Source organism: Tarenaya hassleriana, unplaced genomic scaffold (assembly GCF_000463585.1).
Source record: "Tarenaya hassleriana unplaced genomic scaffold, ASM46358v1 Cleome25, whole genome shotgun sequence".
In the NCBI taxonomy this organism is placed as follows: domain Eukaryota; kingdom Viridiplantae; phylum Streptophyta; class Magnoliopsida; order Brassicales; family Cleomaceae; genus Tarenaya; species Tarenaya hassleriana.
Window position 1 is genome coordinate 1,228,761 of NW_010965775.1, and position 17,983 is coordinate 1,246,743.

Genomic DNA, 17,983 nt, shown 5'->3' on the forward strand with positions numbered 1-17,983 from the left:
GATTCATAATTAAAATTCATTGTTGTAATGAATTAATGCCAATGTGGCAGGATTACTTCGATTCCGACATATATGATTCCATGTTCGAATCCTATTTGTAATTTTAGATGTATTTCATATACATTATCAAACACACAGACGACTTCTTTTAAATGTAAATTCAACGCAAACAATTCCTAAGTCATGTAATTTAGCCAAGTCAAAGATATTAATTGGGACCGGCACCGACCAACAGAATATGGACACGTGGCGTTAGATAATTGGAATGACACGTGGACCGACCAAAAGTTTGGGAACAGAATCTTGTACCTCTTTTCTGTTTGTTCCTCCTATTTTTCATATAATACAATTTTCAATATTACAAATGAATTATAAGTTACGTCTTCTATGCGCATTTTTGTTCAGTTGAGACAATTTTTTTTTTTTCAAATATTCAGTTATATTATAACTATTATCAAATGATATTTTGATTAATTTTCTCTGGATGTCTTTATTATGTAGACGCTGTATATCTTTATGTATATGTGCATTTATCAACATACATGAAATAATGTTAATGTTCCCTTTCATAAGTTTAATCTTTTGAAACAATTTTTTTATAAATAATATTGTGATGTCATGCTGATATAAGCCTTCCTAAAAGCATCTAGAGTCATTGAGTCAAGATGCATATATCTATATTTGGGATTTCTAATATACAAGTATACAACTAAGGATCGTAACATATAATTGTTATTTTAAAAAATAATAATTCATTTGGATAATGCTCAATCGAGTGGTCGTATCATAATCTAATAACGAAAACAATTATATATAAAGAAAATACGTATCTAACAATAAAAAAAAATAGAGCATCAGAATCTAAATAAGAAACAATTGATATTGCACATACTACATATAGAAATATTTATTTATTAGAAATACAATATAAGCAACATATTCCACTAAATAAGAAACAATTAATGTTACTCCTTGTGATATTTTTGGCATTATATATCATCGTGGCCCAATTTCTTTTTATCAAAACGCAAACGCGAAATAATTTGTGACTGGATTTTATTGGGTGTGTGGGACAATCCAATATCTTTGAAAATAATTTGTAAAACGCGATATCTGTTTAGATGGCATTTGATATTTTTAAATTGATGCATGTAATTAACGTTCATCAAGCCTTTATTAATAAAACTCCGATTGATGCACTATTTAACATTCAACCCACTTGAATTTTTCATTAAATATGTGAAAAAATATAAATAAATTTTCTTTACTAACTTTTGTAAAAAAAAATCTATAATCTCATGTATTATTATATATATACATGTGAAATTGAACGATCCTATTTATCTCGTAAACAAAAAATTCCAACTTTCCGTATTGTCCCATATTTATAGAAAACTTTCAATACTTAAAAGTCGGAAGGAAAAAATAAAAAAACCGTACACGCAAAAATTTTCTCAGAAACTTTGCCAACAATTTAGAGAAAATGTGTAAAGATTTACGGAATAAAACCTTGTTGTATTATTGATGATCGAATGATCTTAAATATACAATATAGTTTCTTCTTAATAGAATTCATAATTCCTATTTTAATGATAAGAATATATAAATCTAATCTAAATAGAAAATACACTAATATCTAAATTCTATAGGAACTGAAACTCTTTATATTTTCCAATAACATGAAAGAATATATTTTTAAATAGAGATTGGTTAAAGTTACTAAAAAAATCCACGCAACAATTCAAGAAAGAAAGGAAGATCGAAGTGTGAAAAGTTTCTGCTGTAACCACCGAGAAAGGGGAGAGGCGAAGCATGCTTTGCTTACACAGCAACCTCCACCATCCCCACGAACCAAAACCCTAATTACTTATAAATTCATCCATCCACCCATTGAGTAATCACCCTCTCTCTCTCTCTCTCTCTTCTTTTTCACATTTCTTCCATCTCCTTTAGTGCTCCCATGTCCTTTTCACACTGATTTTCACCGCCCATCTCTTCCAATACAATGAATGTAACACCCCTTTGCTACTTGTGGTTAAAGTTTGAGTTTGGATCAAGTCACATGAAATTCATGTATGGATAACAGCGAGTGAGATCATAATCCATTATTTCATCACAAATAGTAACGTTTTTGCCATGTTAATTAAGATGCGTTACCAACAATAATAACTCTTGTATGTTCGTGACGACTCTACGTGTATATATATATATATATATATATACGTATGTATATACCCGTATATACTACGATAAGAGATTGGAAAAAATCTCAAGGGCGATTAGCAACTTGGGCAAGTCGGTGGCCATAACAAGCATATATATAGGTCGTGGCAACCTATGTCCTCTTAAACTTGCTTCATCAGCTGGACCACGCGGCCAAAAAAATCAACTTTCTCACACGCCCATATACACATATATAATGCACATGTGTGTATATATATGTATGCATATATACACATGTACAAATGTATGTGGTGGTCACATAGAGATGGGAGGATACAGTCAGCAAATTGCCATGCAAGTATAGCACCTCAACCGTTTATTGGATGATCGGATTCGGTTTCACGTTATAAGGAAAAGAACGAAACTGAATGATATATTTCCCACTATAAAAATATATGTATTTTTAATATTGGAAATGTTTATCCCTAACAAATTGCCTAGAAACATGAGATGACGATTTACCCAGGCTGGTCGAGTGGCGAGAGGATGTTGCTCTCTGGATCCCGATCGCCAGTTCAAAACCAGCTGATGAGGAGGGAGAAATGTATTTAAGGTGTTGCTCTTTGGGCCCTTAAATATACTCTAAAGGTTGCTACCGAACCTGAGGGGATGTAGGTTGGGCCGAAAGTCCAGGTGAACCTCTCGGTTATAAAAAAAAAACATGAGATGACGACTTTAGGAAGTTGAGTTTACTCTTGAGATCACGTGGCTTGTTTATTTTAATATTAATTAAATGATAAATAAGGAAAGGCTAAATGAAAAACATGAGATGAAATGATTTGATTTGGTGAAAATATAAAATTAACATTTAGTAAATAGAGGAATGTGAAAGTGCGAGGGGAGGCTGCAATTGGGAGATTGGAGATAGTCAATGTTGCTTATTGGAGTCAACTTTGAAGCTCGAATTGACATCCACTCGTTTTACATATATGGGGTGGGGATAGGCAAGGCTCCACTCTACCTTTGTTTTTTTCTTAAAATAAAATTGTAAACATAATATAAAAAATACTTTATATTATATAGTTCATAGACTTGGTACGGTCTTGCCACTCAATCTAAAGAGTAGTTGATATTATATGGGAATCTAAGTCATATGTCAATTACTTTTCTAAATTGTAAATACTAATAAAGATTGTGAAATCTATAAATTGTTGGTCCATCAAGCTTTTACAACAAGACACCCTATTTTGTACAAGTAATAGAAATTAATACTAAATAATTAGATTTTATATATATATATATATATATATATATATATATATATATATGTTTGAACTAAACTAACATAAATCTTAAAGAGCGAAATATAAAACTAATTAATATATCTAAAAATATATTTTGTAAAATAAATATATTTTGTAGTGAAAAACTGAAGTCAAATTAGATTCAAATAAAACTCCAATAGAACATAAATGAACATAAATTTGATAAAAAAAAAAACAGAACAAATATAATTTTTATAAAATTAAATAAGTTACATAAAAACACGGAATCAAACCATAATATGATAGAAATTCAAAATATAAGTCTATATTTTAAAAGAAATTCAAACGATGAGTGGACCTAAATAATTGGATATAATGTTAACATGGAAGAAGAGGTCAAAGATAAATTACTTGGTTAAAAACATACGCACCATATAATCTTACAATGGAAGGGGAGGTCGTACATATCATTTAACTTCTGACATATTACCCATTTTTGTATTTAAAATAATAATTACCATAAAGATTGTGGGCTTCCCCGCCCACCCAAGAATCAAAGAATGATGAATTTGGGCCCCACGAGATTTAAATGCCACTGCCTGTAGTATCAAGAAAATTCGAGGGCATTCTCGTAAACCGAAAACTCTATAAATACAGAAACACTCCGACAACACAACTTGTCCTCTTTGTCTGTCTGCACAAAAACAAAACTAGAAACTAAACAAGTGACAAACAAAGAAGATATCCATGGGGAACTGCATAGTTCTTGAGAACAAAGCCATAAAGATCGTCAGAAACGACGGCAAGGTTCTCGAATACAGAGAACCGATGAAGGTTCATCAGATTCTTACCCAATTCTCTGGTCACAAACTGTTCGACGCCATATCCAATACTCAACATCTGAACCCTGAGGCTAAACTCGTCCACGGCCGCCTCTACTATCTCGTGCCTGTCCCTATGGGGAAGAAGAAGATGGCGAAGAAAGTGAGCTTTGCAAATCCTGAGGTTAAACATCAGGAAGAAGAAGCAGAGGAGGAGGAGAAAGAGAGATTAAGAGAAGATGATGATCACAATAAAGAAAATGATGACAAGAACGTAAAGGTTGTGAGAGTGAAGATTGTTGTAACCAAGCAAGAATTGCAGAAGTTGCTCGAAGGAGGGTCGGTCCACGAGATGGTGAATCAGGCTTTGGGCAAACAAGACTCACTTGTAAGCAATGATCTTGATGAATGTTGCAACAGAGGTTGGAAACCTGCGTTAGATAGCATCCCCGAATTAGAATAGCATAGAATAGAAACATGTATACATATATACATCGGGTTTGTATATTACACCCGGAATAGAAAAGAAGAATATACACCATACCGAACCTTTTGTCCAAGAAAAGCCACAAAAGATTTCGGGTTCCATCTTTGTAAAAAGCCTGCAAGAGTTTGTCACCCAACTCTTTCCTTCTCCCCCAGTATAGTAAGGATCAGATAAATACTATAAACAGTTGTATAAGACAGATGATTATGTAACCTGCAATTTTACTATTTGGAAGATCTTACTGTTTACTAGATAACATCAACATTGATTTAACAAACTGCCTAATAACAGAACAACATCACCTCGACTCAAGCATGAGACATACAAGTTATTTACAGAGCAGTTTGTATGTGTATATGTATTTTCCTTGCGTGAATCCATAGAAAAAGCTAAGAGCTCGACGAGGAGTCTAAACGCTAGTCGTCTTGCTTTATTTCAACTTCAAGAGAGACCTCGTTCCGTCGGGTAAATGGCAGAGTAAATGGAGGATTGTACTGCATGTTTTTTTTACAGTGTGTAAGTACAGTTGTGAATACTCAGAGAGAATTATTATTCAGAGAATCTACTTGGTTTAACGAACCTGTGCAACTTCAACTGAAGCTCCATTCTTCACTCGATACTTCCTGTCCCTTTTTAAAGCATGCCTTAGTTCTCGTTCCATTCGTTCAACCTCTTCATCAGTCACATAACCTTAAAAAAAATGTTTTTTCATAAGCATGGGCACAGTATCTTACAGACATAAGGCTGACCATAGCGAGGCTTTTCTAATGATTAATTCAGACCAAATGAATCATCACATGTTCGAGTAAGGAACGTGATAATCTTACCTGAGAAGGAAACAACAGCAACAATCTTTCGTGGCACTTCTTGAATTCTAACTGAAGGATCTTTAGGAGATGGCAAATTGGCACCATACTTTGAGGGCATGACGAAAGACATCCGCCAATGGGCTTGATCTCCTCCCTGAAGGAGAATATGCATGCGAGATACGAGCATAAAGAGAAGAATTTATACATGGATCATGACGATCAAATATACAAGCGCAACATCTTTCAATACATGAACTTCTTACGGGCAAGTTTCAAGTGGCAATGACCCAGACAACAGAGTAATCTTTCAGCATCTACATTTTCAGTGCAATGCTAGGTGAATTTTAAGAGTTTTCTTTTATATCGCGAAAGGTATGAGTCGGCATCCAGACTACAGAAACGGTGGTATGTTCTTGATAAAATAGCTAAAACCGCAATATCAAACGCAACCAATATAACGGATTCTACCTAGTAGCTACTCTGTCATTGGCATTACTGTTAAACAAGCTTAGAGTTTCCATATTTAAAACTTCCACAGTTCGCAATCGCAAAACAAACTAAATGGACAATGAGCAAATTTCCAAGGACTATCATCCCAAATGACACCTTTTGAGATCCATTGATGAGGATACTTACCCGCTTGGTTATTACCGGAGTTGTCATTTCCATCTTTTCTCCCTCAGACTGAGTCCTACGGGTAACCACAGGTGTCGTCATCTCCATTTTCTCCGTCATCGTGTTCTACCAAAACATATGTATCCAAGGCTAAGAAAACTTGACAAACCTAAAAGGTATGCAACAGAGTACTTAGTGAAACATTCCTACTACCTTACCAAACAAGTATTCAGCCAACACATTGAAAGATTTAGAAGCACCGTAAAAATCAAATCCACCTTTTCCCGGCATTGTTGTCTCGGCCACAAAATAGGGCTGTTCCAAAGTCATAACCTTGAAGTGAGACCACTGTTGACATGACAAGAAACAGAAAGTTCTAACTTGAAAGTAGCAATATACCTCGACTTCTCTAATCTCGTACTTGTCTGTCCTACTTAGAACTCGGAAATTCACTGTCTCAAGATCCGGAACTTAAGAAAAATTCCCAGGAAACAAACAGAACAACATTAAGAACAGCGTAAAACTAAGGGAAAGATGAGCAACAAGAATTCTCAGCGTAACCAACCAGCCATTAACGCTTCCTCCAAATTCCCACTATCGAACCTCTTCGGGAATACGTATTTCACTGTCTCAGTTGCCAAATCAGCCAAAACTGACGAACAGACATAAAAGAAGAGAACAACCAATTCAGCTCGAAATTCACCGACAGAACTGAAGCAAATCATGAGATATCACGAGAAAGACGAAACATTTACGGCGTTGGGAGACGGAGGAAGCTTGAGAGGCGAGAGCTGAAACGAGAGAAACCCTAGCCTCGAAACCCGACATGGCTCCCCGCCGTCGACGTATTTCACTGTCTCAGTTGCCAAATCAGCCAAAACTGACGAACAGACATAAAAGAAGAGAACAACCAATTCAGCTCGAAATTCACCGACAGAACTGAAGCAAATCATGAGATATCACGAGAAAGACGAAACATTTACGGCGTTGGGAGACGGAGGAAGCTTGAGAGGCGAGAGCTGAAACGAGAGAACCCCTAGCCTCGAACCCCGACATGGCTCGCCGCTGTCGCTGCCTCGTAGATCCGTCGACGGCCATCACCCTCGGCGATACAGCACCGGAAAAACCAGAGGAGTACCTCCGTCTAGGTTCCCGATTTGAACAGAGATTGACGGAGAATTTCGCCGGCGACAGAGAGAGGAGAGAGAAAACCATTTTCGGTGCAGTCCCGACCGTTGGACTCAGAAGCGAGGATTTTTGCGGATGACAAAAAAAATCTAATTTATATGATCATATCCAATCTATTATTAATTAGCGGACCGTTATTCCGTACCGTTTCCGGTTAAACGTATCAGTCCTTGTACCGACCGGTTTAATCCGGGTTTTTTATTTGCTTTCTCCACTTGGTTACAAATGATTTGCAAGGCAAAAAAGACATCAAATGAGAAGCCAAGCTGAAGAAAGTGAGTGACTGAGAAGAGAGGATCGATTTAACTCCTTCACCTTCCCATTCTCCAAAAGGAAAACTCTCTCCGCCATTAAAACTGTCTCCATCCTATGTGCGATTACGATCACCTGCTCATTGCAGAAACCAGAAAGCTTCAGAAGAACATAGATGTGTATATATACACTTAGTCATAGACCCATGTAATAAAGTAATAAGATTTTCATTACATGGAGAGGAGGTGGATGCGTGTTCTTACCGTGTGATCTTGCATCAAACGTTCGAGAGCTTGTCTCACCAGTAACTCGGACCTGCTGTCCAATGCTGAAGTTGCTTCATCCAAAATCAGTACGGATGGTTTCTGATAGAGTGCCCTTGCTATGGCTAGTCTGGCATATTTCCGTAGGTGTAACAAGATAAGCCATATGAAATAAGAAAACATCACGGATTTTATGCATGAATTTTGAGGCAACATGGTCAAAACTATAAACGAGCCGACGAGCTTAAGCCTGAATGGCTTCTGATCGTAACGAAGAACGGGAAAAAAATAATGGCAAAGTCAATTACTTTTCAGAACCCACCTTTGCTTCTGGCCTCCACTTAAGCTTGAACCCCTCGGACCGATGCTTGTGCTGTACCCCTCTGGTAGATTTCTGATAAATTCATCAGCATTTGCCGTTTGAGCAGCAAGCTCAACCTTCCTCATGTCAATTTCTGTAGTTAGATTCCTGTACCCAATGTTTTCGGCAACTGTCCCTGAAAACATCGTCTTGTTTGGGGGCAAAAAACAAAAGATTACCGAGATGTAGAATTAGGATTTCTTGGAAGATTCCCATGATTCGTTAGTTTCTACTATCAACCAGAATGAACTAATCTTACAAAGACTACATGACAGCAAAATATGCACCCAAAATGGCATAGCAAGTGAAGGGTCCAGTTCCACGGATCACTCCAGTATCTCAGTCTTTTGTATTTGTTCGAAACCCTTTTACCGAATAGTGATGCATGATTAATGTTCCATTAGACAGGCCAAAAATGGCATTTTAAGGCACACAAATGGCAATACATTGCGTGGAGAACAAATGACTGGTAAAGGATTGCGACTTACTATGTCCTGTGAAACCAGACCAACATGCTTCCTCAAACTCTCCAGTTTGATGTTCTTGATGTTATTTTCGTCCAATAAGATAGAGCCTGTCAATGAGGAAAAAAAAAAGACGGGCCAAAAATGTGATTACATAATCAAATGCATTTTCTAAACACTACGATCAGATGTCAATAAATCGAGAAAAATTAGATAGCCCACCAGATGAAGGCTCGTAAAGGCGGAGAAGTAATTTTATCAGAGTCGTCTTTCCTCCTCCCGAAGGCCCAACAATGGCTACAGTCTCTCCCGCTCTAATATGAAGATTTAAGCAATCCAAAATAGGAGGCGAGTTTTCCTCATATGCAAAAGAAACATCACAAAATCTAACCTCTCCAGCTACATTTTCCAATTCAATGGCATCAGGTTTCTCGATCACCTAATTTTCAAGACGAAAGATAAAAACTTTAGGATTGAGATATGGTAGAGAAAACGATATATTATGGGGAACAGAAGAAATATTCAAAGAGGATCACAAGGGTAAAAGTGAGTTTAACGCGAGCTTATGTTACCTTAGCCTTAAATTGGGTCAAATCAAATAACCGTTCGATTGCTGGCTCTCCTTGTTTCCACTCATTATAAGCTTTCCCCAAATCCTGCATGGTTCTTTAGATTCAAAATCCTAACAAGAACAGATTTGCATGGGACAAACCTCAGTGAGATACGAGTATCCAGAAAACTGGAAAGCATTATGTAACAGAAGAGGAGCAATAGTTCCTATATCATGGGAAGCCTGAGTGTATATGCACAAATCCAAAAGTAACTGTGTGAAAAAAAATGGAAAAAAAAACGATTATAATGTAAAAGAGAATAATTCTCAGAAATGTATATCAGTATCTCATTAGGCACTGGAACATAGAAAAATAACAAAAAGAGACATGAAAAAGCCTCTTTCACAAATGTGAAGTACCTGGATAGGATCGATCAAGAAAGCAAGCGATGTCAAGAACGACACGATTGTGTAGGAGCTGAAGGAAGAGCCTGAGAGTGTCAATGACCCAACACAAAAGACCGATAAAGCTCCAAAGTAAATAATCTGAACGATATGTGGAATAAATGACTTCATTTTCTTTTTCTTCAAACGTTCAGACAGGTCGGCATGAGCAAGCCGCTGAAACCTGACACTCTCAGAAGCCTCTGCATTATTAGCCTTCACGAATACAATAGCAGGAAGGACCTGAAAATGAGCTACATTAGTAGTTTTCACATACATTAATGGCAAAAAAAAACACAACTATCACCATGCATTCACATTTTCGGAGAAATCACAGAATGGAATCCTACAGGAAAAGAATCTGGAAGACAGGGAAAAAAGAGAACAACTCTGTAACAAGGGGACAGAGAGAAGCATACCTCATTCAAGTAAGCAGAAAGCGAAGCAGAAGTGAGCTGTGCCCTTCTAGATATCTTGCGAAGCTGTTCGCCGAGATAAGCTATGACAAGGGCCGCAGATGGGATCACCTAGACCAAACACCGTTCAGACTGTAGCAGTTATATGCATGGTCTGAATCAGACATTCTAATACAGGACACGCTTAAACTAAGGGCAAAAGAAAAAGACAGATAAACCTAACCAAAAATTTTCACCGGCTTCACTCACCATTGCAGAAATCAATGTCAGGAAAGGACTAGCAACAAACATTTGTGTCGTCATTGCAGATATCTGAAAAGCACTTGGAACGACTGTCTGCCACAAATTTAGCTCACAGTTAGAGCAACGACTACACGATCTACTGCACAACCCAAATGAAAAGGAAGAAACTTTAGAGACATGGTCTAATAGACTTAACACCTTGAAGTTGATTCTTGAACAATTGGGAGTTCTAGGCATAAAGGATTCACCACTTACGTTGAGAAGAGCATAAATGGTGTCGGCAACATCAGACGCTTCGGCGGTGATCCGATACGCGATGTCCCCAGGCGAAACTCCATGCCCACCTTCGAAGAACCCTAATTCCCTTTCCAAAACCTTCTGGTACGCGAAAACCCGGATTCTGTAAACCGAATTCATCGCAGCCTCCCACAGAAACGCTTGCTGCAGATAACCCGCGATCGCCTTAGCCAAAACCAGTGCCATCAACACGAAACCTTCTCGCCTCAGCATCATCAAGCTCGCAGCTTTGTCGTTCAGGCTCGACGTGAAGGACCCAAGCCTGGGGACTATCTGCGACAGAGATGCTACAGAGACAAAACTGCAGAGCCAACCGCAGAGGACGGCTCTGGATTCCGATTGCAGGAAAGGTTTAACATGAGCCAATGATTTTAGGGTTTTGGCTGCTGAATTGGTGGGAAGAAGAGGAGGAGAGCAACGTTTCGCGCAATTCAGAGGTCTCAGATATGGCTGAAAGGGAATTTTGATGGAGGAAGGTGGGCTTGGGCCGTCGGCGAAGCGGACGTAACGGAGATACGGCGGAGAGAGGAGACACGGCGGCGGCGGGAGGCGGAGCAAGGGCATTTTCGTAATTGATGTCTCCGAAACTACGGAGTCAGTGAACGTTCCGGTGCGGGGACCGTCGCTGCAACAGAACGCAGATCTGCGTTTCATAGAATTTTTGTTTGCTATTTTGCAAAAACACCCCCAACATTATAGCAATCGTTCGAAATATCCCCTATATTTTCATTAATATCAAAAATAGTCTCGTCGTCTTTCCGTTTTTAGCGAACTCGTTAGTTGTATAACTCTTGCCACTCTTTGTCTCGTGTCTTTGAACAGGAAGATTCACAATGAGAGAGATGCTTCAATTGCTCAAACAGAAATGAACAGAACCAGACATCAAAAGGGCCACTTTGGAAGAAGAAGAGAGGAAAACCAGGGAGAGAGCCTTCAAATGTTAACAAGTGAGCTCGAGATTCAATCAACAATGGCGGTTCATGTTTCCAGACAAAAACTGCTGAGAGCTTCTGTTCTTAATCTGACCATCATATGAAGCCCAGAGACGGACTCTATCCGCAGAATCCATGAATCCTACACGCTGTGATCTTATCTTTGCCTTTGCAGACTCTGTGAAATTCATATAAGGCGGTAAAGCTTCAGAGTTTGAAACCCAACAACCGTCTGCCGCAAGATTCTGCTCGGAACAGCTGAAAGATCCACGTGGGAAAGAAAAGGCAGAGTCTTGCTCATCAATGGAGCCCTGCCTTATCAGAGCATTCATCTTTACTTGTGGCTGAAGCCATGTTTCAGTCGAAGTGAGAAGTGAGTTCATGAGTTTTGCAGTTCTTGATTCATCCCACTTCTCCATCCTGCAACTCCTCATCCCCATCTCCTCGAGCATACGAGGGCTTCTTCTCTCCTGCAAAAAAAAAACTTACGAGGAAATTCAAATGAAGAAGCTGAATGATTGGATATATAAAGATCAAGATCAAAGCCATTGATTGTGCTTTGAAAATGACAGGAGATGAGATAATGGGTAGCGTAAATTACCCGGTGAGAGCGGGAGTATTTTAACATACGCTCACGCTTGATCATGCCATTGTGCTTCCTCAACCATATGGCCTTAATGTCTTCCTTCGTAAGAGCACTGCAGTCCCAGGTATTCTGACTGTTGCACTCTACCTGCAGGGGACACATCTTATGTTTCAGACAAAGTTATAGACAGAGGGGAAGCACCTGGTTCGGTTCTGTATTTAACATGTTTCAACTGAACTGGTGAAAACTGAAGTTAGAACTTTGCAACTGTTCGAGTGTCTTGTAGATCAAAGTTCGTACCTTTAGTTCCTCTTTGATCTCCCTTCTATGCTTAGGAAGATTCTCTTCTTGGTAATCTTTTTGCAGATTTGGACGAGAGGGCGAATGGTTTAGCACACCGGCCACTCTGCTCCTCACAGCTCGGCCACGCACAATTGCTTGTATCCTCACCAGTGCCTTCAGTGCTCGTAACGCTTTCCTGGCCTGTTCATGCCGCTCGAAAAAAAAAGTGAATAAACTTTCTAGATTTTATCCGGTTAAAAATTGATTTCTCGAAGCATCGGTTTGGCATCGGTTTAGCAGACACTACTCTGCTCCTCTGGCGCTACGGAACGTGTACATGGTTTCTTGTTTCTTATAGCCTTTATAGCTCATAGTAGGTTTGGGACCATAACCATTTTTTGCAAGTTAGAATATTCTTTCTGTGTATAAATAGGGGTATTGTAGTATGAGTTTTAATATACAGAAAACCATTTTTGAAAAGCTCTCTCGCCCTGCTTTTACATATCAAAATGGTATCAGAGATTTAACCTTGTTCTTCATCTCCTTCATCGCTTCGCTCTCTCTTCTTCACCCTTTTTCTGCGTTTTTTTTTCTCCTTCTGAAACATGGAGACGCCTTCTTCAACCCAGATTTCTTCCTCTGAGCCCTCTGCTACCGAGAACCCACATCCACCTAGCCATGACCCTTATTCTAATCCCCTTTTTCTTCACCCTGCTGATTCTTCGAGCCTAACCCTTGTTTCTGAGAAACTTTTGGGTGAGCAAAATTTCAATCTCTGGTCTCGAGCTGTCATTAAAGCTCTGACAACGAAGAACAAACTTGGGTTTCTCTATGGTCATGTCCCTAAACCTGCCGCAGACCATGCTGATTCTGGGGCTTGGTCACGATGCAACGCTCTTGTTGCTACCTGGCTCACCAACTCCGTTTCTCCTGACATCGCGAGCTTGATCTTGTTTCTCGATGATACCCAAATCATTTGGGAAACCTTGGAAACAAGATTCAAACAGAGCAACGTTTCTAAGATATTTAATGTCGAGCAACGGATCGATTCTCTGCGCCAAGGTCCTCTAGATCTGAACTCCTTCTTCACTAAACTTCATGGTCTGTGGGAAGAGCTCAAGAACTATGAGCCATATCCCCTGTGTTCTTGCGGAGGTTGCTCATGCCAGGCGAACGCCAAACTCATAGAGATCATTGAGCGCCGTAACGTTGTTAAGTTCCTCATGAAGCTGAACGATTCCTACACTCAGGCTCGCCGACATATTCTCATGCTCGACCCACTGCCCAGCCTTACCAAGGTATACAACCTTCTCTCTCAGGAAGAACACCATCATCACTCTATCCCGCATCCCTCAGAACCTGTTGCTTTTCAGGCTACCTCATTTTCTTTCAAACCTAAACCTTCTTTTCCCAGATCCACCATCACCAAACCCCGACCTCAGTGCACTCACTGTGGTCTACTGGGTCATACCATTAACCGTTGCTACAAGCTTCACGGTTACCCACAATCTTCTCGCTCCTCCCCTTCATCTTTCTTTCCGAGCCCAAACACTAAACCACCCTTGCTACCTACCCCAAAATACACCCCCTCTGTTAACCTGGTAACCAAACCACCAGCAACCTCTGCATCATCTCTCACCCCTGTCTCTGACCCTTTGGCACAAGCCCAGGTTCTGTTCGATCAGTTTCAGTCGCAGCTCAAGCAACTTGGTGCCTCTCCATCGGATTCAGCTCTGACAGTCCCCTCCACCACCACTAATCCTTCTTCTTCCTCAGGTATAACGCTTTCAACCCGTTCTCCTTCTCATACCTCTGTTCCTTTTTCAGACCTATCACCAAATATTTGGATTTTAGACACTGGAGCCACTAGTCATATTTGCTGTGATTCTCGATTGTTTCAGAATCTTCACTACATTACTCCTCTCACTGTTACATTGCCTAACGGTGATTCCATCTCAGTTACTCACTCTGGCTCTGTTTTTCTGTCAGCTTTTCTAGTTCTTGAATCTGTTCTGTTTATTCCTTCATTTCGTTTTAATCTCCTTAGTGTCAGTGCCCTTACTAAAAACACCTCTCTTACGGTCTGTTTTTCTCATGACTCCTACCTGATCCAGGACCCTACGCGGGGCTTGACGATTGGGAAGGGTAATCAGATCAACAACCTCTACACCTTGGCGGCACAGGACACTTCCTCTGCTGCATCTATCCCGCCTCTTCTTTGTACAGCTTTATCAATCTCCAAGGATGTTCTCTGGCATAATCGCTTGGGACACCCATCTACTTACAAAATACAGGCTGTTTCGGCTTCTTCTCAGCCCACTTTTGTGTTTTCAGACACTAAATACTTACGTTGCCCTGTCTGTCCACTTGCAAAGCAACATAGACTTTCCTTTCCTTTTGGTGGTCATCGTTCTACTGATGTTTTTGATCTGGTTCACCTTGATATATGGGGACCATTCCATGTAGAAACTCATGATGGCTGTAAATATTTTCTTACTTTGGTTGATGATTGTTCTCGTCTTACCTGGGTTTACTTTTTACACTCTAAATCTGACGTTGTTTCTAAATTGCCAGATTTTATCTCCTATGTTCAAACTCAGTTTCACAAAACAATCAAAACCATCCGTTCGGACAATGCACCCGAACTCTCCTTTACCGAACTTCTTCAGTCCAAAGGCATCCAACATCATTTTTCATGTCCTTACACACCGCAACAGAATTCGGTGGTTGAACGTAAGCACCGTCACATCTTAAACGTGGCTCGGGCCTTACTTTTTCAATCCAATATACCTCTTATATACTGGGGTGAGTGTGTAAAGACTGCCATTTATTTGATCAACCGAACCCCTTCTCGTCTTCTCAACCATAAAACACCTTATGAAATACTTACCAAAACCCCACCAACCTATGATCACCTTCGTGTTTTCGGATGCCTTTGCTACGTCTCTACCTTGTCCAAACATCGCCATAAGTTCTCCCCTCGGGCTTCTCCGTCCGTTTTCCTTGGCTATCCACCAGGTGTAAAGGGTTACAGAGTTTTAAATCTGGAAAGCAATGTCATCTCCACATCTCGTGATGTTGTTTTCCATGAAACCTCTTTCCCGTCGACAGTTATGAAACCTCTTTCCCTTTTCTGGATAAACCCTTAGAGCCAGAGTCTGTCATTTTTTTTCCATCAGATCCACCTTCTTATCACTTTTTTGATCATCCTTTCCCTTTACCCTCTAGACAATCTAATGTCTCAGAATCTCCCGTTGTTTCTGATCATGACTATTCCCCACAGTCAGCTTCAGATTCAACTTTTTCTTTGCCATCCCCCTCTCCTCCTAATGTCATTGATAATTCTGAAACAATTCGAAAATCACAGCGTTTGGTTAGGGCTCCAGCTTATTTGGCAGACTATCATTGTTATTTCCTCACCAATAACAAACCACCTCAGTCTCCATACCCTTCGACATTACATCCCATTTCTTCTTGTCTATCCTATCACAGACTTACATCCTCTTACAAGCCTTTTGCTCTCTCAATCCTTACATCAACCGAACCTAAAACCTTCTCCCAAGCTGTCAAATCTGAATCCTGGAGAGACGCCATGAGGCTCGAACTCGATGCTCTGATCCGGACTAAAACCTGGACTTTCTGCACTTTACCACCTGATAAACACCCTGTTGGCTGCAAGTGGGTATTTAAAACGAAATATCGGGCTGATGGCAGTGTAGAACGTTACAAAGCTCGCTTAGTCGCAAAGGGGTACACTCAACTCGAAGGCATCGACTATCTCGACACCTTCAGCCCTGTGGCTAAGCTCACATCAGTTCGTTTGTTGCTTGCTATCTCTGCATCTCAGAATTGGTTTCTGCACCAAATGGATGTATCAAACGCATTTTTAAATGGGGATCTTACTGAAGATATCTATATGTTACCTCCTCCTGGATATTCTGAGCTTCAGGGGGAGACGATTCAGCCATCCATGGTCTGTAAACTTCATCGTTCCCTTTATGGTCTCAAACAGGCCTCTCGTCAATGGCATTTAAAACTCACAGCAGTTCTTCTGGGCGCTGGTTTTCGACAGTCAAAGTCTGATACATCTCTCTTCATCAAGTCCCATGATTCTAACATCCTGGTGATCCTGATTTATGTTGATGATTTGATCTTGGCTGGCAATGATTCTGCTTCATTGGATTCTGCTAAATCCTTGTTGAACAGTCAGTTTCAGGTTAAAGATCTCGGTCCACTTCGTTATTTCTTAGGGATCGAGGTTGCAAGATCCACCCATGGTCTGCATCTTTGCCAGCGCAAGTACACATTGGAACTCCTTGAAGAGTATGGCTATCTCGGTGCAAAGCCAGTTTCTACTCCCATGGATACTCGGGAAAAACTGGGACTTGATACTGGCGATGCTCTGTCTGATTCTACATTCTACAGACAATTGATCGGCAAATTGGTCTATCTCTCAGTTACTCGTCCAGACATTTCCTTCGCTGTTACAAAGCTCAGTCAGTTTTTATCGCAGCCTCGTTCTGCTCATTTACAAGCGGCATTCAGAGTTCTTCGGTATCTGAAGACTTCTCCATCTCAAGGTCTGACATACTCTGCTTCTTCCTCCCTGCAACTATCTGCCTATACAGATGCAGATTGGGCAGCTTGCCCCGATACACGCCGATCTATTACTGGCTATTGCATCTTCTTGGGCAACTCTCTTGTTTCTTGGAAGGCCAAGAAACAAGTTACTGTCTCTCGAAGTAGTGCGGAGGCAGAGTATCGAGCCCTCGCTCAAACGACCTGTGAGTTACTTTGGATCCGAAATCTGCTTTATGATCTGCATATCCCTGCTTTGTCTCCTGTCCCGGTTTTCTCTGATAGTCAATCTGCCATACACCTGGCCAACAATCCTGTGCATCATGAACGCACGAAGCATGTGGAGATTGATTGTCACTTTATCAGGGATCATGTTGCCTCTGGATTCATCAAGCCCCTGTTTGTTCATTCTCGACAGCAAATCGCAGATATCCTTACCAAACCAGTTTCTACAGATTGTTTAATCCTTCACCTGTCCAAGATGGGAATACAAGATTTGTATTCTCCATCTTGAGGGGGAGTTTTATCCGGTTAAAAATTGATTTCTCGAAGCATCGGTTTGGCATCGGTTTAGCAGACACTACTCTGCTCCTCTGGCGCTACGGAACGTGTACATGGTTTCTTGTTTCTTATAGCCTTTATAGCTCATAGTAGGTTTGGGACCATAACCATTTTTTGCAAGTTAGAATATTCTTTCTGTGTATAAATAGGGGTATTGTAGTATGAGTTTTAATATACAGAAAACCATTTTTGAAAAGCTCTCTCGCCCTGCTTTTACATATCAAAACTAGAAAACTGAAGGAAATGAAAATCTATTGAAATACCAAGTGTCTTACCAAATATGCCCTGAAGGCGCTCTGAATCTTGATGGCTGACAAGTTGAGGTCATGATTCTTGGAATAATGTCGAGACGTAAAGGCATTACCGGGAAAACAGACGGCCTCAGCTGCTGCCTTGGCGGCTGCAA

At 40.1% G+C, this 17,983-nt stretch overlaps 5 protein-coding genes across 6 annotated transcripts in view; 2 read left to right on the forward strand and 3 right to left on the reverse strand.

The window, feature by feature from the left end:
• Positions 1-3,890: 3,890 nt before the first annotated feature.
• On the forward strand, positions 3,891-4,845 carry LOC104816397. The gene has a single exon (XM_010545197.1). The coding sequence runs from the start codon at positions 4,176-4,178 to the stop codon at positions 4,710-4,712; it is 537 nt and encodes a 178-aa protein (XP_010543499.1). The 5' UTR covers positions 3,891-4,175; the 3' UTR covers positions 4,713-4,845.
• Positions 4,846-4,940: 95 nt separating this feature from the next.
• LOC104816396 (heme-binding-like protein At3g10130, chloroplastic) lies at positions 4,941-7,460 on the reverse strand. 2 transcript variants are annotated; one of them, XM_010545195.1, is made up of 8 exons: positions 7,144-7,460; positions 6,726-6,812; positions 6,560-6,630; positions 6,374-6,475; positions 6,182-6,286; positions 5,564-5,699; positions 5,317-5,426; positions 4,941-5,230 (listed from the first exon to the last, which is right to left on the reverse strand). In XM_010545195.1, exons 1-8 carry the CDS (start codon positions 7,373-7,375, stop codon positions 5,153-5,155), a joined length of 921 nt encoding a protein of 306 aa, XP_010543497.1. In that variant the 5' UTR covers positions 7,376-7,460; the 3' UTR covers positions 4,941-5,152. The 2 variants fall into 2 exon arrangements, with proteins under 2 accessions (XP_010543497.1, XP_010543498.1); XM_010545196.1 differs by lacking the exon at positions 7,144-7,460 and adding an exon at positions 6,916-7,000.
• Positions 7,442-11,248, reverse strand: LOC104816394 (ABC transporter B family member 29, chloroplastic). Its single transcript, XM_010545194.1, has 10 exons — positions 10,597-11,248; positions 10,348-10,434; positions 10,102-10,209; positions 9,659-9,925; positions 9,261-9,344; positions 8,911-9,127; positions 8,713-8,798; positions 8,186-8,373; positions 7,864-7,993; positions 7,442-7,735 (listed from the first exon to the last, which is right to left on the reverse strand). Exons 1-10 carry the CDS (start codon positions 11,200-11,202, stop codon positions 7,598-7,600), a joined length of 1,911 nt encoding a protein of 636 aa, XP_010543496.1. The 5' UTR covers positions 11,203-11,248; the 3' UTR covers positions 7,442-7,597.
• A 1,136-nt stretch (positions 11,249-12,384) lies between these two features.
• Positions 12,385-17,983, reverse strand: part of LOC104816672 — a 5,965-nt gene continuing 366 nt past the window's right edge. The window contains exons 2-3 of the mRNA XM_019202831.1: positions 17,853-17,983; positions 12,385-12,639 (exon numbers count right to left, since the gene is read on the reverse strand). The exon at positions 17,853-17,983 is cut by the window's right edge and continues 196 nt beyond it. Coding sequence (XP_019058376.1) covers positions 12,385-12,639; positions 17,853-17,983 — 386 coding nt within the window. The remainder of the gene's footprint in view (positions 12,640-17,852) is intronic.
• LOC104816398 lies at positions 12,666-14,644 on the forward strand. Its single transcript, XM_010545199.1, has 2 exons — positions 12,666-14,214; positions 14,553-14,644. Exons 1-2 carry the CDS (start codon positions 13,044-13,046, stop codon positions 14,585-14,587), a joined length of 1,206 nt encoding a protein of 401 aa, XP_010543501.1. The 5' UTR covers positions 12,666-13,043; the 3' UTR covers positions 14,588-14,644.

Coding starts and splice junctions, on each gene's coding strand:
- LOC104816397 (XM_010545197.1), top strand. CDS start 4,176: ATGGGGAACTGCATAGTTCTTGAGAACAAAGCCATAAAGATCGTCAGA.
- LOC104816396 (XM_010545195.1), bottom strand. CDS start 7,375: ATGGTTTTCTCTCTCCTCTCTCTGTCGCCGGCGAAATTCTCCGTCAAT. Junction 6,287..6,373: donor CTGAATACTTGTTTGGTAAG/GTAGTAGGAATG, acceptor ATGTTTTGGTAG/AACACGATGACGGAGAAAAT. Junction 5,231..5,316: donor CTTCAGTTGAAGTTGCACAG/GTTCGTTAAACC, acceptor AAAAACATGCAG/TACAATCCTCCATTTACTCT.
- LOC104816394 (XM_010545194.1), bottom strand. CDS start 11,202: ATGCCCTTGCTCCGCCTCCCGCCGCCGCCGTGTCTCCTCTCTCCGCCG. Junction 9,345..9,658: donor TCTTGATCGATCCTATCCAG/GTACTTCACATT, acceptor AGAACCATGCAG/GATTTGGGGAAAGCTTATAA. Junction 7,994..8,185: donor AGTGGAGGCCAGAAGCAAAG/GTGGGTTCTGAA, acceptor GAAATATGCCAG/ACTAGCCATAGCAAGGGCAC.
- LOC104816398 (XM_010545199.1), top strand. CDS start 13,044: ATGGAGACGCCTTCTTCAACCCAGATTTCTTCCTCTGAGCCCTCTGCT. Junction 14,215..14,552: donor TAATCCTTCTTCTTCCTCAG/GTATAACGCTTT, acceptor TACCTGATCCAG/GACCCTACGCGGGGCTTGAC.